This window comes from Lynx canadensis, chromosome C1 (assembly GCF_007474595.2).
Source record: "Lynx canadensis isolate LIC74 chromosome C1, mLynCan4.pri.v2, whole genome shotgun sequence".
Taxonomy (NCBI): Eukaryota; Metazoa; Chordata; class Mammalia; order Carnivora; family Felidae; genus Lynx; species Lynx canadensis.
In genome coordinates this window covers 110255099-110274504 of record NC_044310.1, presented here as the reverse complement: position 1 = coordinate 110274504, position 19406 = coordinate 110255099, and the positions used below count along the sequence as shown (strand labels likewise).

The 19406-nt window shown below is 43.0% G+C and overlaps 1 protein-coding gene across 8 annotated transcripts in view; it reads right to left on the bottom strand.

Annotated features, from left to right (window-relative positions):
* Positions 1-13329, bottom strand: part of SAP130 (Sin3A associated protein 130) — an 83335-nt gene extending 70006 nt beyond the window's left edge. For 3 of the 8 annotated variants that reach the window (XM_030324841.1, XM_030324842.1, XM_030324846.1), the window contains exons 1-5: positions 12351-12512; positions 11431-11548; positions 2774-3009; positions 1897-2055; positions 511-622 (exon numbers count right to left, since the gene is read on the bottom strand). In XM_030324841.1, coding sequence (XP_030180701.1) covers positions 511-622; positions 1897-2055; positions 2774-3009; positions 11431-11548; positions 12351-12422 — 697 coding nt within the window. In that variant the 5' untranslated portion in view covers positions 12423-12512. Of the gene's footprint in view, positions 1-510; positions 623-1896; positions 2056-2773; positions 3010-4731; positions 4956-11430; positions 11549-12350; positions 12513-13195 lie in introns of those variants that run through there. The other 5 variants (XM_030324840.1, XM_030324845.1, XM_030324843.1 and 2 more) reach the window with 4 other exon arrangements.
* Between the last annotated feature and the right edge of the window lie 6077 nt (positions 13330-19406).

Genomic DNA, 19406 nt, shown 5'->3' with positions numbered 1-19406 from the left:
TTTAGCCTGATTTTGCCAACAATGATTTTACACTCTCCAACATAAGGCTGATGAAGTAGCTGAGAAAAGTCACTGAATTTAATACTTGACAACCTATCAGAATTTAACTGTAAGAATCCATCTTACAGCTGTATTAATTGAGTTACCATTATCACTAAACCTTTAAAATATTCAGTATTCGTATTTGTGACTTTATTCTAAACATCAAGATCATTTTGGACTGTCATAAGTCTGAGGCGTTCCTCATTATAAAGGACAATCTTTAGACCCTACTAAAAATCTGAATTGTTTAAAGTTTACACCCAAAAGCATACACACATGCTTGTTGGGGTATGACTGTAATTAGCACATATTTGACCATGCCAAAAATGTGTATTGCTCTAAGTTTATTCCTGCTGTCCTATAACTTTAATAAGCTGATTCTAGATACATTTTTTATTACTGTATCTCTTACCAAATGTGTATCTGCCAATGCATTTTGAGAACTTAAGCAAAACGTACAGTTTTTACCTCGAGGTAAATGAGAAGCTCCAATGTGAAGAGGGGGCCCAGGAGCATTGCTGCGGATAATAGACATCTGTACATTTGTGGTCATGATATGATGCAGGTTACTGGGATGTCCCTGCAAGAAACAGGACATAATGTTATTTTCATGTGCTTGGTCTTAGCCATTGATGCTTAGCCATTGCTTCTAGGAGGTCAGCTGCCTCCAAATGTGGGTCAGGGTGTTCCTTTTAGACAGTGAGTACCCCAAGGGAAAGGATGTTTAGTTTTTTTTATGCAACATACTACATGAAGACCCATGCCCTCAAGCATGGGGTAAGTGACTGTGAGGACACTTCAACTGCCTTGAGCCACAGTAGGTGCTAGATCTCTAACAGATGGACTCATTTGACTGCCCACTTTGGGACACTCTCATCTCCAATATTAGTCTTTCACACTTGTTCTCTCTGCGTTGGCAAAAAGCTTATTCTATTTTATTTTATTCTATTTTAGAATAAGCCAAAAGCTTATTCTATTTTATTCTTATTTCCTATTCTATTTTTTTTACGTGCCACTGCATTCATCCACTCTTTATGTTATGCAGGACTTCTAAGTAAATGTCAATTAGCACTCAGCAGGTACTCCCATACGAGTTCTTCAACTCCTCCCCTCCTTAGAGGACCTTCCTCACAGGCTCCCAACCCTGATGCCAGTGATACCCAGGTGGGGGTTCCAGTATTTCTGGGAGTACTCAGCAGTATGACAAGAGAAAAAACAAAAAACAAAAAACATAGTGTCTTCTTGGAATACCAATTTTTTTCTTAAAAACTTGAAGGAAAAGTTTTTAGATTCAGGTTTTTTCACTGGTCAATAATTCAAAATATTTAAATAAATCATATACATATTATAGAGTAGGAGTAGAATTTCAGCCAAAAAACATAAGCTAAAACATGAGACTACAAAATAAATGTTCACGACTGATGAGCTGCTTGAGGGCACCTGCTAGGTGCCCAAGACATACACCATCATCCTCCTCAGAGAAAAATCCTAAAGAAGCATTACTGCCACGAGGCTGTTCTCCACCCCCCAAAGCTAACCAGCACAAGTGGACTCTGAGCACCTCAAGGATACGGACGGTCTTGTCTAGACTTGTATCTCACATGGACGGTGGTGCCTCACACATAGCAGATGCTCAATACATACTGGCCAAATGACAAAGACCACTGTGCATGTTGGTTTTACTCCCTGCAGATATCCTTCTCTCTCAAACCTGCTATCCTCCCCTTGCAGATACCAGTGACCATTTAATTTTTTAATTTAATACAGTGCCTAATGTACTGCTGGCATTCAATAAATAATGATCAACAGTTTGGCATCTCAGTTTGAAAATCAGCAAATTAAGAGGAGAAAAACCTGTTGTCCACTGATTGTTGCCACAGGAATGGCTGAAGCTTGAGGGATGCTACTCTCCATGGTAACGGTAACCTGCCCTGGAACCTTGGGGGGAAGTGACAAGGTAGAAGGTGGAGCAGGAGCAATGGGACGGCTAGGCATGGTGGGCTTCGGGGGCGGCTGCGAACAGAAAACCACACGAAACAATCAATAGCTTTTTACGAGTGATGCATTTCCTTCTATAGTTAAAAAAGTACACAAATCAAACCTGGAGAGGGCCAGGAAAGATCCAGAAGCCTTATATATTTTATCTCTTAGCATCACAGCTCTTCCATTCAAGTACCAGCATTTCCATTTTACAGATGAGGAAGCATACAAAGCAAGGCTATGTCACTTGCTCCAAGCCACACAGACAGTAAAAACTGGAACTGGGACTGAAGCCCAGACTTGGATGGCTCACAGCCCACATTCTTTCTTCTGTACAATGCTGCATCCCAAGTTTGGGTGGAAGTAAACAAAACTCCCAGTAACTAAAACATTGCGACAAGGTAATACACAAGGCGATATTCTCAGATACCCCCAAATTAGTGAGCTTTAAAACAAAACCTTGGAGAAGAGTGCCACTCCAAGATAAAAACTAAGTCAGCATGCCCATTAACTTGAATAAAGTCAATGTCAAAATGGATACTAGAAAAGATCCTGTGATGCCAACTGCCCAGCGGCACAAGATAGGCACTGCAGAACAGCAGAGCTCTGAGCGACAGAAAAGAGCTGAACTGATGGGTCAAAAAGAGAACGCTGTGATCCTGGATGCGGCCTAAGACTCTGTGAATACTGTCAGGAACATGAGCCAGTCCTTAGCTGTGGTTTAATGTGAAATTTTAAACCTCTCCATTACCTTCATAAGTCCCTCCGAAAAGGAGAGTGGCACTGCTGGCGTCAGATGTGCTGGTGGGGCTGTCACTGTGACGGGTGTGCCCGATGCAACAGCATGGTGTGTAGACAACATCTGCACCTGTGGATAGGGCCTTACCACAACAGGCTCTTGCTTCTCTTCACGGGACTGGAGGGAGCCGCCGGAACCCATGTGCTCCCTGGCAGTGACTTCAGCCTCTCGACTAGATTCATCATTGACTAGTAAGGGCATTAAGGGAGAAACCTCATGTCATATGCTTTCAGTGTTAAATAATACTAATGAAGTAAACAGCACATACAGCTGTCGGCTGGGCTGATACCTCAGAACCTGGAGCCTGCTTTGCATTCTGTGTCTCCCTCTCTCTCTCTCTCTCTCTGCCCCTCACCCACTTACTCTCTCTCAAAAATAAGAAGGCATTAAAAAAAATTAAAAAAAAAAATTATCTCAAACAGTTGGAAGAGCAATGCAAGACAGGATGCTTTCATTTAAGGTATTTATTTAAAAAGTTATAAAAACCTAACATTAAAAAGATAACATAAATATTCTTAAGCCCAAGAACATACAGCTTTTCAAAACAAATTTCCTACAAAACAAACATGGAGATCTCTATCATTATTACAATCCTATCATCATTAGGTACACCTTTTGAAACTCAACAATTCCACTTGCAGCAATGTATCCTATAAAATACATAGTACATGTGTAAAATGACTTGTGTACATTATTTGTTTCACCATTTTTATTCCAGTAAAGGAATTTTTAAAACCTACGCCATCTATCAACAGGTGACTGGATGTATAAATTCCGGTATACTCCCAGACTACCATGTAACTATAAAAATAAGACAAAGAAGCTTTTTAGGTATTCTTATTAAAAAATCGGTAATGTGCATTATGCAAAAACATATCTAAAGGAAAAAAGCAAGGTACAGAACAGTGAAAAAGTAATCATACATGCCTTTATTTTCTTATGTAGAAACATAACTCCCAAAGTATCTTGATTTCTTGATGGGAAAGAAAGTAGATTCTGAGAGAATAGGGATAGGAGAGATACTTTTTGCTATACACTCTTTCTTTGGGAATTGTGGACCGGAACAACATGTAACTATTTAAAAACAATTTAAAAATTGAGGGAATTTGACTCCCACATTGGGTTCTGTGCTGACAGGGCAGAGCCTGCTTGGGATTCTGTCTCTCCCTCTCTCTCTGCCCCTCCCATGCATGCCTTCTCTCTCTCTCAAAATAAATAAATAAAATTTTTAAAAAAGCTAAATGAGGGGCGCCTGGGTGGCGCAGTCGGTTAAGCGTCCGACTTCAGCCAGGTCACGATCTCGCGGTCCGTGAGTTCGAGCCCCGCGTCAGGCTCTGGGCTGATGGCTCAGAGCCTGGAGCCTGTTTCCGATTCTGTGTCTCCCTCTCTCTCTGCCCCTCCCCCGTTCATGCTCTGTCTCTCTCTGTCCCAAAAATAAATAAACGTTGGAAAAAAAAAAATTTAAAAAAGCTAAATGAAATTCCATTGGATATACCATAACTTTTTTAACCATTATATCACTGATGGGCTTTTAGGTTATTTCCAAATTTTTGCTATTATCAACAACTCTGGGATAAACATCCATATGTATTTTGAGTTCTTGTCCAGCAATTTCCTCAGGAAAAAAATCTCTGAGTACAGGTGTTACGTGAAAAGACAGATGTATATTTTACATTTTGTTATATGTTGATTTTTCTCCCTGGTCATTCAGATTTTTTTTACTTTGATTTTTAAAACCACTCTATTGATGTACAATTTACATACAATAAAATGGCTATTTGGAGACTAGAGAGTTCAACAACCGTTTTTTTGTTTTTTTTTTTTTTTTTTTACGTTCTTAACCAACAGGCTAGGAGTAGAACTGCTGGGTCAAATGGTAAGTAAATGTTTATAGGAGACTGCCAAAATACCTTCCAAAGTGGTTGTATCGTGTTATAGTCCCATCGGCCAGTGGATCAGAGTTCTAGCAGCTCCTTATCCTCACAATTCTTGATACACAGACATTCCAGTGGGTGTTTAGCGGGGTTCTCATGGTGATTTCAGTTAGCATCTCCATGATGACTAGTGATGTGCAACTTCTTTTTATGTGGTCACAGGCCATTCATAAATATCTTCCTTTGTGAAGTATATGTTTCTTTTCAAAAAAAAATTTTTTTTTACATTTATTTATTTTTGAGAAACCGATAGAGTGCGAGTGGGGAAGGGGCAGAGACAGGAGACAGAATCCGAAGCAGGCGCCAGGCTCTGAGCTGTCAGCACAGAGCCCAACATGGGGCTCGAACCCACGAGCCGTGAGATCATGACCTGAGCCGATGTCGGATGCTTAACCGACTAAGCCATGCAGATGCCCCATGAAGTGTATGTTTCTATATTTTGTCCATTTTTTAGTCAGTCAGCTTTACTGAGGTATAATTTACATAGAAAATCCACTAATCCTTTGTATAAAATTAGATGAGTTTTTGCAGGAGTATACAGTATTCTAACCACAATACAATCACGATGGAGAACATTTTCCATTACTCTTACCGGTTCATTCATGCCCCTTTGCAGTCAGTTCCCTCCCTCAGACCCTCCTACCCCTTAGAAACCATTAATTTGCTTTCTAACACTATAGCTTTGTGTTTCCTGGAATTTCATACAAATAGAATCATACAATATTTGGTCTGTTGTGTCGGTTTCTTTCTCTTAGTATAGTCAGTCCTTGAACAACATGGATTTGAATTGCACAGCTGTACTTACACATGGCTTTTGATACGGTACAGTGCTGTAAATGATTTTTTCTTCCATATGCTGTTCTTTCTTTCTTTCTTTATTTTAGAAAGAGAGAGACCATGCATGTGCCTAAGCAGGTTCCACACTCAGCATGGAGCCTGACACGGGCACTGATCCCACAACCCTGGAATCATGACCTGAGCAGAAATCAAGAATCACACCCTCAACCAACTGAGCCACCCAGATGCACCTCTTCCTTAGGCTTTTCTCTGTAACATTATCTTTTCTCTAGCTTACTTCATTATAAAAATACAGTATATGGTATATAAAACACAAATATGTATCGATTGTTTATGTCATCAGTAAGGCTTCTGCTCAACAGTAGGCTATTAGTAAAGTTTTGGGGGAGTCAAAGTTATACTCAAATTGACTCAGAGGGCCAGTGACCCTAACCCTCAGGTTGTTCAAGGGTTAACTGTATAATGTTTTTAAGGTTCATCTATGTTGTTCTATATGCTAGCAGTCTGCTCCTTTTTATTAAGTAGTTTTCCACTGTATGTGTAAACCAAACTTTATCTAGTCACCAGCTGATAAATTCTGGGTTGTTTTCAGTTTATGGCTATTGCTTCTAGGAACACTGATTCTAGGAACACTGAAGTATGAACATTGCTTCTAGGAACACTGAAGTATGAGTCTTTGAACATACATTTCCATTTATCTTGGGGAAATATCTAGGAATGGGATTGCTAGGTTGTATGGTCAAGTTTATATTTAACTCTATGAAGTACTGCCAAACTGTTTCGAAAGTAGCTAGATTATCTGGCGTTCCCAACAAGAAGGTATGGATTCTACTTGCTCCATGAACACCTCAAACTTGGTATTGCTGGTATTTAATTTTAGTCAGTATAGTAGATATGTAGTATTTTCTGTGGTTTAGTTTGCATAGCCTTGAGGAAATAACACAATTGAGTATCTTTCATGTGCTTATTGGACATTCCTATAGCATCTTTGGTGATCAGTCTATTCAAAGTTTGCCCATTAAAAAAAATCAGAGTGTCTCAAATAGCAAAAGCTATTAAGTTACAAGAGTTCTTTATATATTTAGGATATAAGTCCTCTGCAGATATATTTATCCAAATGTCTTTGTGGCTTGCATTTTTGTTAATGGTGTCTTTTGAAGAACAGGCATTTTTAATTTTGATGAAGTACAATGTATCAGTTGTTTCTTTCATAATTAGTGTTTTTTGTGACCTAAACAGTATTTGGTCACTGCAGTTTCCATGTTTTCTTTTAGAAATTTTAAGTTTTACGTTTAGGTCCATAATGATACATTGTGAGTTAATTTTCGTGTAAGGCAAAAGTAAAGGTTAAGGTTCATTTTTTCCATATGGATATTCTGGTGTTCAAGCACTATTCTGTTGAAAAGACTATCATTTCCCTATTGAATTATCTATGTACATTTGTCAGAAATCAGTTGACCAGTATTATGTATGGGTCTGTTTCTGGATCCTCCACTTTCAATGATCTATATTTCTATCTTTATGCCAATACTACACTGTCTTGATTAGTGTAAGCTTACAGCAAGTCTTAAAATAACGTAGTAGAGTCTTCCAACTTTCTTTTCTTTTTAGGGGGATCAAAATTGCTTTGTCTATTGTAGATCCTTTGGTTTCTACATAAATATAGATTCAGGCTGGCAAGTTTTACAAAAGGACATGAAAGGATTTTCATCAGGATTTTAAAAATTCTACAGATCCCCTTGGGTAGAACTATTATTTTAAAAATATTGAGTGTTCCAATCCATAGGCATGATTGATCATTTCATTTATCTAGGTTAAAAAAAATTTTTTTTAATGTTTATTTATTTTTGAGAGAGAGAGAGAGAAACAGAGTGTGAGCAGGGGAGGGGCAGCGAAACAGGGAGACACAGAATCCAAAGCAGGCTCCAGGCTCTGAGCAGTCAGCACAGAGCCTGATGAGGGGCTGGAACTCATGTACCGTGAGATCATGACCTGAACAGAAGTCACTTAACTGACTGAGCCACCTAGATGCCCCACTTTTATCTAGGTTGTTAATTATTCTTAGCCATGTTTTTCATAGGTTTTTAACCCTAAGTGTTACACACGTTTTGTTGGTTTATCCTTAAATATTTTCTGGGCTTTTTTTTTTTTTTGATGCTCTTGCAAATGACATTTTAAAAATTTCATTTTTCAAAAAAATTGCTAGTATTTAAAAATATAATTGGTTTTGGGGCGCCTGGGTGGCGCAGTCGGTTAAGCGTCCGACTTCAGCCAGGTCACGATCTCGCCGTCCGTGAGTTCGAGCCCCGCGTCAGGCTCTGGGCTGATGGCTCAGAGCCTGGAGCCTGTTTCCGATTCTGTGTCTCCCTCTCTCTCTGCCCCTCCCCCGTTCATGCTCTGTCTCTCTCTGTCCCAAAAATAAATAAAACGTTGAAAAAAAAAAATTTTTAAAAAAAAAAAAATATAATTGGTTTTTATACATTGAACTTTTATCCTGAAACCTTTACTAATTTCACTTACTAGTTCTAACAGCTTTTTTTTTTTTTAAAGTTTATTTATTTTGAGAAAGAGTATACGTGCACTCATGTATGCAAGCTGGGAGGAACAGAGAGAGAGAGAGAGAGAGAGAGAGAGAGAGAGAGAATCCCAAGCAGGTTCTGTGCTATCAACACAGAGCCTGACACAGGGCTAGATTTCACTAAGTGTGAGATGAAGACCTGAGCCGAAATCAAGAGTTGGATGCTCAACTGACTGAGCCACCCGGCTCCCCCTTTTCTTTAAAGGGCTTTAAAAATTTTTTTTAAGTAATCTCTATACCCAATGTGGGCCTCGAACTTACCACCCCAAGATCAAGAGTCACATGCTATTCTGATTAAGCCAGGCAGGCACCCTAGTATTTTCTTTATATATGATGTTTTGAACCTTCCCTGTTATCCAAACAGATCTTCCCATAATTAAATTTTTGAGGGAATGGACAATTTAACAACTTTCCCCAAACCTATTTGTCCAGGAAGACTTTGATTTTTGACAATTTCATTAAGATACACTTTACTGACCATTTCCTGTTAAGATCTTTTTGAAACCATTTATCATTTCCTTCCAGATATCTGAGTTCTTCACTTCAGCTTATTTTTACCTGAAAAGAATCCTGAAAGGGTAGTTAAGAACACTGGTTGTAGTCTACACTTCTGAAATTTGAACGTGTTTGAGATCCTGATATGCTTTTACTTCTGATAAAAGCGATAGGAAATATCAAGAAAATATTTAACTCCTTATGGAAAACTTTTGTTTCCTTCTCTGAGAGCAATAGAAGGAAAAAACACACACTATTCACAAGTAAAATTACAGACAATTTTAAGTCAATCATTTCCTCAACAAAATCTGAGGGCAATTATTCCTAAATGACACCATTTTTAATAAGCAGCATAATTCTCTGCAAATAGACATTCAAAAATACTCCCTTTAAGCTATGCTTATTTATTTATTTATTTATTTATTTATTTATTTATTTATTTTGAGAGAGAGAGAGAGAGAGAGAGAGAGAGCGCGCGCATGCAAGTCAGGGAGGGGCAGAGAGAGGGGTGGAGAGAGAGAATCCCAAGCCAGCTCTCCACTGTCAGCGCAGCGCCTGATGCGGGGCTCAAACTCACAAACCATGAGATTGTGACCTGTGCCAAAGTTGGACACTTAACTGCCTGAGCCACCAGGTGCCCCTAAGCTATGTTTCTTTAAATTATTCTATGAATTTATATCAAAGACAAAATACTGTAAAAAATATTTATTAAAAAGCAAAGAACTTTAAGTGGCTCTGTAAGGACTTGATGACCACTACTTTGTGTCCTATGATGTAGCAAGTACAGCAAATACAAAGGTACGCAAGGTGGACGTGGTTCTAGCCCTCATTCCAGGAGGTCCAACCCCTGAGTTGCGGATGGTGGAATCAGTAAACACCTCCTAGAGAAAGTGACATCTGAGATGAAACCTCAAAGAAGAACAGGAATTAATCAGATAAGTGAGTGTGAAAAGGAAGAAGGAAGATTGTGGCAAAAGGAACAGAATGTATAAAGTCTCAGAGTCAAGAAAATTGGGAACTTTTTGTCATTCATTTAGAAAATGAGTAGCTACTATTAAGCAGGAGACATAAAGTAGCTTAAAGTTATTTCAAGTCTAAAGAGAACTGAAATGAATTTGTAACAAAAAAAAGTTTGCAGGAGGGAAGCAAAGGGATAATGAGGTTGAAACACTAGACAAAGGGCCACAGCTCACAGATAAGAGAGAGAGACAGAGCAATTAAAGATGAGGCCATGTTCCTGGTTTGAGCAATGAGCAGACAGTGGTACCATTTACCACGATAAGGAACTTAGGAAGCAGGAGGTGAAGAAAAGGGAATAGAAAAAGAAATACTCCACTTTGCAGTGCCAACTTTTTTCTTGACACATTTAGAGAAAAGACCACTTGAAGGAGTTCCTCAACTTCAGCACTACTGACTGGACTGGATACTTGGGGGCACGGGGGCAGGGGAAGCTCTAAGGCCCATTTAGCAGCATCCCTGACATTTAACTATCAGATGTCAATAGCACCCCCTAGTTGTGACAACCAAAAATGTATCCAGACATTGCCAAATTATTCCCTGGAATGCAAAATCATCCCTGCTGAGGACCACGGACCTATAGCACTCAAAGGGTATACAACCAAAAACTAAGTGTATATATGTGTGCGTATTCCGTAGATCCTTGAACAATGTAGGGGTTAGGTGATGGCCACACCTGCAGTCAAAAATCTGCAAATAACTTTTGATTCCCTTAAACTTAACTACTAGTAGTCTATTGTTGAGTAGAAACCTTACCTGTAACAGTTGACTAATACATATTTTGTATGTTGTAAGTATCATATATCATATTCTTGCAATAAATGAAGCTACAGAAAAAAATGCTAGTAAGAAAATCATAAGGAAGAGGCACCTGGGTGGCTCAGTCAGTTGAGCAGCCCAGTCTTGACTTTGCTTTAGGTCATGATCTCATGGTTGTGAGATCGAGCCCCGCTTCCGGCTCTACACTGAGTGTGGAGCCTGCTTAGGATTCTCTCTTTCCCTCTCTCACTCTGTCCTTCCCCCACATTCACCTACCTTCTATCTCTAAAAATAAATTTTTAAAAAATTCAAAAAAAATTATTGAAAAAAGAAAATCATAAGGAAGACAAAATACATTTACAGTACTTTACTATTTTTTTCAGAAAAAATCCACATGTAATGGAGTTCAAACCCATATTTTTCAAGGGTCAAATGTACTTTTTTTTTTTTTCAAACCTTTTTCCTAGTTCATAGGCTCATAAAAGGCAAGAACTATGCCTTACACAGTTTGGACTCTCTCATGGCACTATTAATACTCTGGGCGTTAATTAAAGGAGAACACACTACTGTATTAAAAATATAGTTCTTGTAGGAATGCTTTAATGTAGTTTTCTGGTATACTCTAGTACATGTGAAAGAATTAAAAAAGGAATTTAAAAAGCCTTGTTTAGATTAGAATTGTAGTATATCCTTTATTCAAATTTGATAACCTAGTATTTACTAAAATCCCACAAGGAATTTGCTAATTAAAAAAAAAATTTTTTTAATGTTTATTTATTTTTGAGAAAAAGAGAAACAGAGTGTGAGCAGAGGAGGAGCAGAGAGGGAAGGAGACACAGAATCGGAAGCAAGTTCCAGGCTCTGAGCTGTCAGCACAGAGCCTGATGTGGGGCTTGAACCCACGAACTATGAGATCATGACCTGAGCTGAAATCGGATACTGAACTAACTGAGCCATCCAGGCACCCCCCCAAAACTGGCAACATTCTTAAAACAAGAAGCAATAGAAGAGAACATCGCATATCTCACCTGTGGCAGCTGGGTTTATCAATCCTGCAGAACCACTGTTTGCAATCTGTGAAGGAGCCTGGCTTAGCCCAGTGGATGGGGTTCCTAACCGAGGAAACTGTTGAGAACTCATTTCCACCTGCAGTGCATACAGTCATATGGTTATTACTAAATTCTCACGTTAGAATCAATAATGAGAAATTAAAGCATCTCCAGTACCTATACTTTCCTTTAGAAAAGCAAATGCAGCATCATTCACCTAGAACAATTATTTGTGATCAATATACAGTGCAGAAGTAAACTAAATTCTGTTAAGTTTTTAGTGGACATAGGTTCAATAATAAAATCATTTGTGTGGTGTTGGGGGGATACTATGACACTCCATAAATACAGCTTAGCACTCTAAAAAATCGACACTGAATTCTGTACAACAGCCATATGACAGGTATTAACACAATACATATACATCGGTATAAAGTTTTATGGAAAACAGCATGTCCTTTTAAAGACTGAAGCTTACACCAAGGTGACCACAACTGTCATGTGTATGTCATAGGAGGAATCTGAGGGGAGATACCTTGTTCTAAGAAATCAGAAACCTGACATCAAGACCTACTTCAAAAGAACTCTCAAATGATTTTCTGCACAGGCCTCCGTTTACCGATTTCCTCCCCCTTTCTCTCACAGACCACCCCCACCCCCCACTAAGCCAGAGGAACCAGAGACCTTCACCACTTTCTCTAAATCGACCCCCCACTTTTCCCTCAAGAGCCAAGCTCTACCGGTCTTTCGATTCGCACGCAACCCCACCCCCACCCCAAAGCCCACCGCTGAGATTGGAGAACACAGGTTTCCAGACACACTTCGGGTGTCTGAGACTCTCGGGTTAGAGGGAGGACGGCATTCTAGGGATCCCTAGCACAAGCGGCGTGCCTCTTTACCTGCAGCCGCCGCCCGCCGCCCGCACCTCCCGCTTCCATCTCGCCGGGCTGGGGGTGCCGCGGAGGGCCCATCTCGGTGGCAGCGTTGGGCTCCGGAGTCGTGGAGACGGATCCTACCGGAGCCCACTTCGTGCCCGCCGCTGTCCAGCCCAGCCGGCCCCGCTCACCCCCGCCACCCCACCGGGCTCCGCTCCAGTACTCTGCCCCCGAACCTGCCCCTACCTCCCCCGCCCGCCCATTGGCCCCACGCCGGGCGCGTCATTCGAGGGCCCGCACCAATCCGCAGAGGCCTGCGCGCTCTGATCCCGCCCCACCCTCCCGCCGACTCTCAGCCAATCAGGCGCGAGCCTCGCCGGGGCAGCCCAAACCCCTCGAGGCTGAGCCAATGGCAGAGGAAGACAAGCGCTCCCGGCGAGGGGGGCGGAGAGGTGGGAGGCCCCGCCTCGGTCGGGGTCTGAAAGCGGCGGGCGCAGGGCCCGGATGTGGAGAGTCACTTTAAACTGCTCCAGGAGCCAAACTCCCTGGGCCGCCCGCCCGCCGGCGTTCCCCCAGCCGCTCTACTTCCCCGCCAGGGCCCACGCCCGCCACGCCCCCAAGCCCGAAACAGCCCACCCCTCCTGGAGCCTCTCTCTTCCTTGCCGCAGGACACCGGGTCCCTGCCGCCGGCCCAACTGCCATGCCCAGCTCATGGAAAAGCGTAGATCTGAGCCGCAGGAGACGAGGCACCGCTGCCCTTCCCCAGGGACGCTCAGCGGGACGGACGCTGCAGCCCGGCTCAGCCGCCCCGCCCCCTCGTCTCCTCCCCTCTCCTCCCCTCCCCTCCCAGGCGCCCGTCCCGCCATTACCTGGGTGCTGCGCCGAGGGGCCGCCGCGCCGCCTCGAGCTCGCTCCTGTGCGCTCTCTGCTTTTGGGGCCGACGTCCTCAGGCTCTGGACCCGCCACCACCGCCGGGGCGCTAGCACTCTGCCCCCCACCCCTCAGCCCAGCGCCGCTGCTTCCGCCGCCGTAACGAGCCTCTCATCTATTGGCTGGGGTAGACCCCGCCTCCCTCTGGGGAAGCCAGTCACCGCCCAGTATGAGCCGGAGAGCGGACGAGCCTGCCCCTCGGAGCCGCGGGGTCCTGTGGGAAATGTAGTCTCCAGTGCCAGGAGGGCGGGCCTGGGCGGGACCTCCGGGCGACCCGGCCCGTGTAACACACCCCTTTGCTGCCTAGAGTGGATTCTGCCTTTTCTCTTTGCTTAGTTAAAAGGTAGTGAATCCCACCCCTTTGCCTCAGCTGATGGCACTAGGTTGCATTTTCCCCATGGAGGTGCGGCACGGGAAAATGGTAATGCAGGCCGACTGCAGCGGGCCGAAGAGGCCGCAGGCAGGGCCGAGGGTTTTCCTGACTGTGCTCACTTCCCCGCGCGGTGTGTGGGACTTGATGTCACCACCGAAGGCCAACCACGGCTAGCAAAGCCTAAGCACCGTGGGAGAATCGGGTGCGCTGAACTGGAGCTATTCTATGGGGTTTGCGCCGAGCGCGCCGCCTCAGGCATTGCGCACCGGGCTGGGCCGCCCCAGAGCGGTACACCCTCGGGTTGAATCAGGATCCTGACGCAAGGCTCGGGCACTGTGCACTTGCTCAGTTTTTTCCAGATTACAAAGAAGCCAAAGGGGATGGTGTTGCTTTGTTGTTTTGTTTGGGGTGGAAGATTGGAGTTTGTACACCTGTAGAAGTCTTAGCGAAAACTGGGGAAGCAAAATTTGGATCTGTATTATGTTCCCCTCCTCCTTTCCCAGATGGTAATTTAGGCCTGGAGTTTTGTGACAAGTTAGAAATAAGAGGGGCTTAAATCTCTCCTTTCTATCGTGCACAGTTCTGTAAGATAACTGATTGGTAGGACGATAGTAGCTCAAGGCAACAAAGATGAGTCTCAAGTACCCCTCTCCTTCCTCAAGCCATTTTCTCACTTTCTTCCCTTCTCAGATTTCTTCTGAAAGTAACTGATGTGATATACTTTAGTCTGCTCTCTCCTTAGGCAGTCTCTACCCCTTGTTGGATTCTGCTCCTGCCACTCTTCTCAAACTGCTCCCCAAAAGTTGCCAGTAACCTACTTCACCCAGTGGTCCTTGCTTAGTTCTCATCTCCTCTACCTTGCTGACAGTAATTCCTCCTTAAAGTGTTCTTCCCTTGGCCTCTATAACCACGCTTTCTCCTTGTTCTACTCCTATCCTTATCAAACTCCATGGTACCTCTTCTTTCTCACAAATACAGCCTTCTCCAAGGCTCCAACCATCTTCTGATTTATACTATCTTCCTAACTGGTTTAATGCACTCTCACACTTTCAAATATCATTCTTGAAAATGACTCAAAATCTTATCTACACAATGTGACTTCTCTCATAGTTGTACACTTACAGGTCCACAAATATGTCTTACAAGCCCCTGAAAAGTAACCGATAGAACACCTTTATTGATTTGTCTCATGTATGTACTCCTGATTTCTGGGTTTGATGAATGGCATCACCATCCTCTCTGCCTGTGGTTTTATTGTTGTTATTTTCCACTTTTCCATCTCCTAACATCACCATATGTACCTCTATACCCCTTTTCCAATGGTTACCATAGCCTTGGCTCAAGCTTTCACTATTTCTTGTCTGGATTAGAGCAGTGCTGTAATGAGTGCCCCCATGTGAATCTCATCCTGCCCCCAATCTGTCCTCCACAGTTATTTTTCTAAAACATTAATCTGAGTCCATTCTTCCCATCCTTGGCGTTCAGTAACTTCAGAATAAACCTCTAAATCCAGTATTCAAGGTTTTAATAATTTAATCCCTCCTACCCAAACATAGGATACTCTCTCAACAGTAGTTTCCACCAAATTTCCATACAGTTTGACTTCCAGAGTTTTGCTCAAGGCTGACATGCCTTCTATAAAGGCCTCAACCTTCAGTGATCATCCGGTAGAGTCCTGCCGATTCTACGCTACCTAACTGGAAAGAAAAGGATTTATTATCTACTACAAGCCTTCCCTGAATTCCTCTCCTTCCTTCTCCTCCACAGGATACTTCCTGGAACTTCTTCAGTACCTCTAATATAGCACTGTCTACTCTGTATTTCTCCTGGAGTAGGCAAAGAAACCACTGATCTTTATATCTCCAATAAACAGGAAGAATTCAATAAATGTTTGCTGAGTCTAGTCACAAACAAGTCAGAGTACATGAGTGAAATCTGAGTTTTCTTTAGTAACTAGGGATAGTCTCTGCTGCTGTATTCATGCATATCTCTAATCCTTCATATCATGTACACTTGAAGGAAAATCCATGGTTGTGTTGCTAGGTTTTAGAATCCCCATCTACTGGGCTTGGTGTGCTGAAGACAACCTCCTGGTGCCCTGGCTGGGATGAATCTTCCATATATCTCAGGTATTCAAGCCCCCTGTCAGTTTCAGGGACTCATTACTCTCTTGGATTCTTGAAAATGATGTTGCCCATACAAGAGAGTTTTGATGGATTGAGCAAAGACACCAACAGTTATGCATCTACTAGGTGGTTATCTAAAGAAAGGGAAGTAACTACTCCCCTTTGCCAACAAAGGGCACAGGTTCTCAATGCAAGTGTCCTGTGGTGGTCAGTCAAGTGTCAGCAGGTGGCCTATACGTGTTTGTGAAGTAAACAATGCCTTTGGCACTGGACCCCAATGGTTCTCAGTCTGTAAGAGCCTCAGTGGTCCAATGATACTCTTTGCAGTTCCTCTAAGTCCAGAAACTCCCATTGGCCCAGCTCTTCATACAGAGAAACCTAGTCCCTTCTGGTTTGCTCATCTGTAAAGGGAGAATACAGTTACCTATCTCTATCTTTTTGTATAGATTAAATGAACTATAGATATAAAGGATGTGATGTTTTTGAACTTTCTTATATCCATTGTCTTTATGACCTTCATCTGTTTATTACTGAGGCCAGACTCAGCATCTGTCTCCGCCTGGCACCACATTCTGTACCACTGTCCCTACCCCAAATGCATGTATGCTAGGTGTGGTGGGCAGACACTAGAATGACCTCTCATGATCCTCCTCCTGGTGTTTATTCCCTTGTATAATTCCTTTCCCTTGAGTATGAGGAGGACCCGTGATTTGTTGTAACCAATAGAATATGACAAAGGTGACGAAATGCCACTCCATGACATGTCATATTCTATGAGATTGTCTTGCTGCCACACCTGATCTAGAGGCTCCTACCTGGGCTGATGAAACAGCCAAGTGACATGGCAAGGGACTGTAGGTGGCTTGTAGGAATTGTAAGCAACCTCTAGGATTTGAGGGTGGCCTCCAGAAAACACTTGCAAGGGCTTAGACCTTCAATCCTACACACCAAGGGAATTAATTCTGCCAACAACCTGGGTGAGCTTTGAAGCTGATTCTTACTTAGTCAAGCTTCTGGATGAGAACTTAGTCCAGTTGATACTTGTAATTGTAGACTTTGAAACTATAAGCAGAGAATGAAGCTAAGATACACCTGGGCTCCTGACCCACAGAAATTGAGATAATACATGTGTTGTTTTAAGCTGCTGAGTTTGTGGTGATTTGTTATTCAGCAATAGCTAACTAATACACTCAGAGTAGAGTGGCATCTGATCCTAGGGCATCTATTCTATAGGCTGTCCTGAAGGAATATACTGTCCAAACTAGAAGGAATGTAATTGACCAAACTTCTCAATTCTCCAGAATTTGAAAGTAGAATTTGAAATATATAGAAGAAGAGAAGGAACAGAAGCTGAAAAGCTTGAGCATTAATGAAAACCATAAGAAAACTGAGCCAGAAACAGGCTGCAGCCATAGACAGAAAAGAGCAGCATAGAGTTCCCAAGGACAACTGGAAGTCGGGAGAAACCATAGAAGCAGAAACAGATAAGGGCCAATTCATTAGGCAGTGGGTGGGAGATGGACAATTACCTCTTAGAAAGCCAGAGCAACCAGAGCTCCTGGGTGGCTCAGTTGGTTAAGCGTCTGACTCTTGATTTCAGCTCAGGTCATGATCTGACGATCATTGAGTTCAAGCCCCAGCACTGGGCTCTGTGCTGACAGGATAGAGCCTGCTTGGGATTCTCTGTGTCCTTCTCTCTCTGCCCCTCCCTGCGGTATCTCTCTCTCTCTCTCTCTCTCTCTCTCTCTCTCTCTCAAAAATAAATAAATAAACATTAAAGAAGAAAAAGAAAGCCAGAGCAGCCAGAGCAACCAGCTGACTCAGTCTCTAGAACTGACCCAGAGGAGGTTTGTGTGTCTTCAACTACAGCATCTGCATATACAGATGAGCCAGAGTGAACCCATCTTCTTTACAGCCATGCCCAACCTGTTGATAAGTTCACATTAACTTGAGTGAGTCTCACTGTAGCAGCCAAACCCTGTCAAGGTGAGGTATGAACCTGAAGGCAGGCAGTTGAGAGGTGATACAGTGGCCATGCCATCTACAAAGATCCCTGTTGCTGTCTCCTGCTCTGCCAAATTTCATGATCCAAGTTGGCAGCACCAGCTCTAGCCATCTACTACTCTGGTTTCACCCCAGCTGCTAGTGCTAAGTGGACTGCAATTCAGTCGAGACACTAACCACCCATTAGTGTAGGCCTCCCCAGGTTGGGGGCAGGGTCCTCCCCAGGCTGCCCTCACTTATTGCCCCCAGCAATAAATTTCAGGGGGTCCCCAGGCCACTCGTACCTCTGACTAATTGGCTACAAATTTGGGGGGTTCCCACAAATTTGTTTAAAAACTCACCAGCATGACTCATGAAACTCAGGAGAGCGCTATAGTTACAGTTTTATTGTCAAGGACACGCATACGGTGAGATCTGAGAGGAAGTGCAGATCTTGGATGCCCTCTTCTCACAGAATTGGGGTGCATCACCCTCCCAGCACATCAGCGTGTTCATCAGCCAGGAAACTTCTCTGAACTTCAATGTCTAGAATCTATAGTCGTATTTCACTATGTAAGCATGAGCAATGAAATCATTGGCCAGATGACTGAACTCAATCTCCAGCCCCTTTTCCAACACCAGAGCTGAAAGTCCCAGCCCTCTGCCCCCGTCCTAGAGCTATCTAAATGCCCACCAGGAATCATCTCATTAACATAACAAAGTCACCCTCCTCATCCAGGAGATCCCAAGCTTTTTTGAAGCTTGATGCCAGGAACCCAGCACAAAGACCAGACAAATTATTTATTGTACCACACCATCACATCTGTATTTTAGCCAGGAGTAAGGAGCAAAAAAGGCCCCATCTTTACTGGAAGCTGCACAGGACTATTCCACTAATATCTCAGTGGCTGGAACACAGACACTGTGTTGCAAAAGAGTCTGGGGACTGCAGGTGTTTTCCTTGACAGAAATGTGTCTAGCTAAAAATTGAAGACACTATTTTTAGGAAGGAAGGGAAGATTGGTCATTCAGTAGGCAACTAGTGGTATTTCACAGAACTCATGCAAAGGGTAGAGAGAAACACAAAAGGCAGAAAGAATGCTTTTTTCATTTCAGCCTCTGTGGGAGGTTGAGATGTCAAAGAACCACTAACACAGCTGTGAATAGTTTCCATAGTAACAAATGCCAATGTCATGGCCCCCCAACCCTGAGATCTCGCAGTGGCTGCCAGGAGCAGAGCTGTTAGTGTGCCCACATTAGAGGCTAGGTTACTGTCTGTGGTGTTACAAAGGACAAGAGAGATCACCCTGGCAGCCAGAGGAGAAGACAATGGCACATGTCCATTGGACATGTGGACAGACAGGAAGAATGGCCTATGGAGCAGACAGGAAGAATGGGCCACTCATTCCACCAATAGACTAAGTGACAGGCACTCCACAGAGGCTAGTTACACAGAGCCCAATGAAACACTTCCATCACCACCCTCAGAGAACATTATATAAATACAATAAAACTTCCCTGCAGAAGGCTAGGGGCAGAGTCACAGAACAAATAAGTGGTGACCATTATTATGACAATATCTTTACTCCCAGGCCTGTGTGACCATAGAAATCCCAGTGAAGAACCATCGTTCAAACACTTTTTATAGAAGAATGTGCCTGAACACTG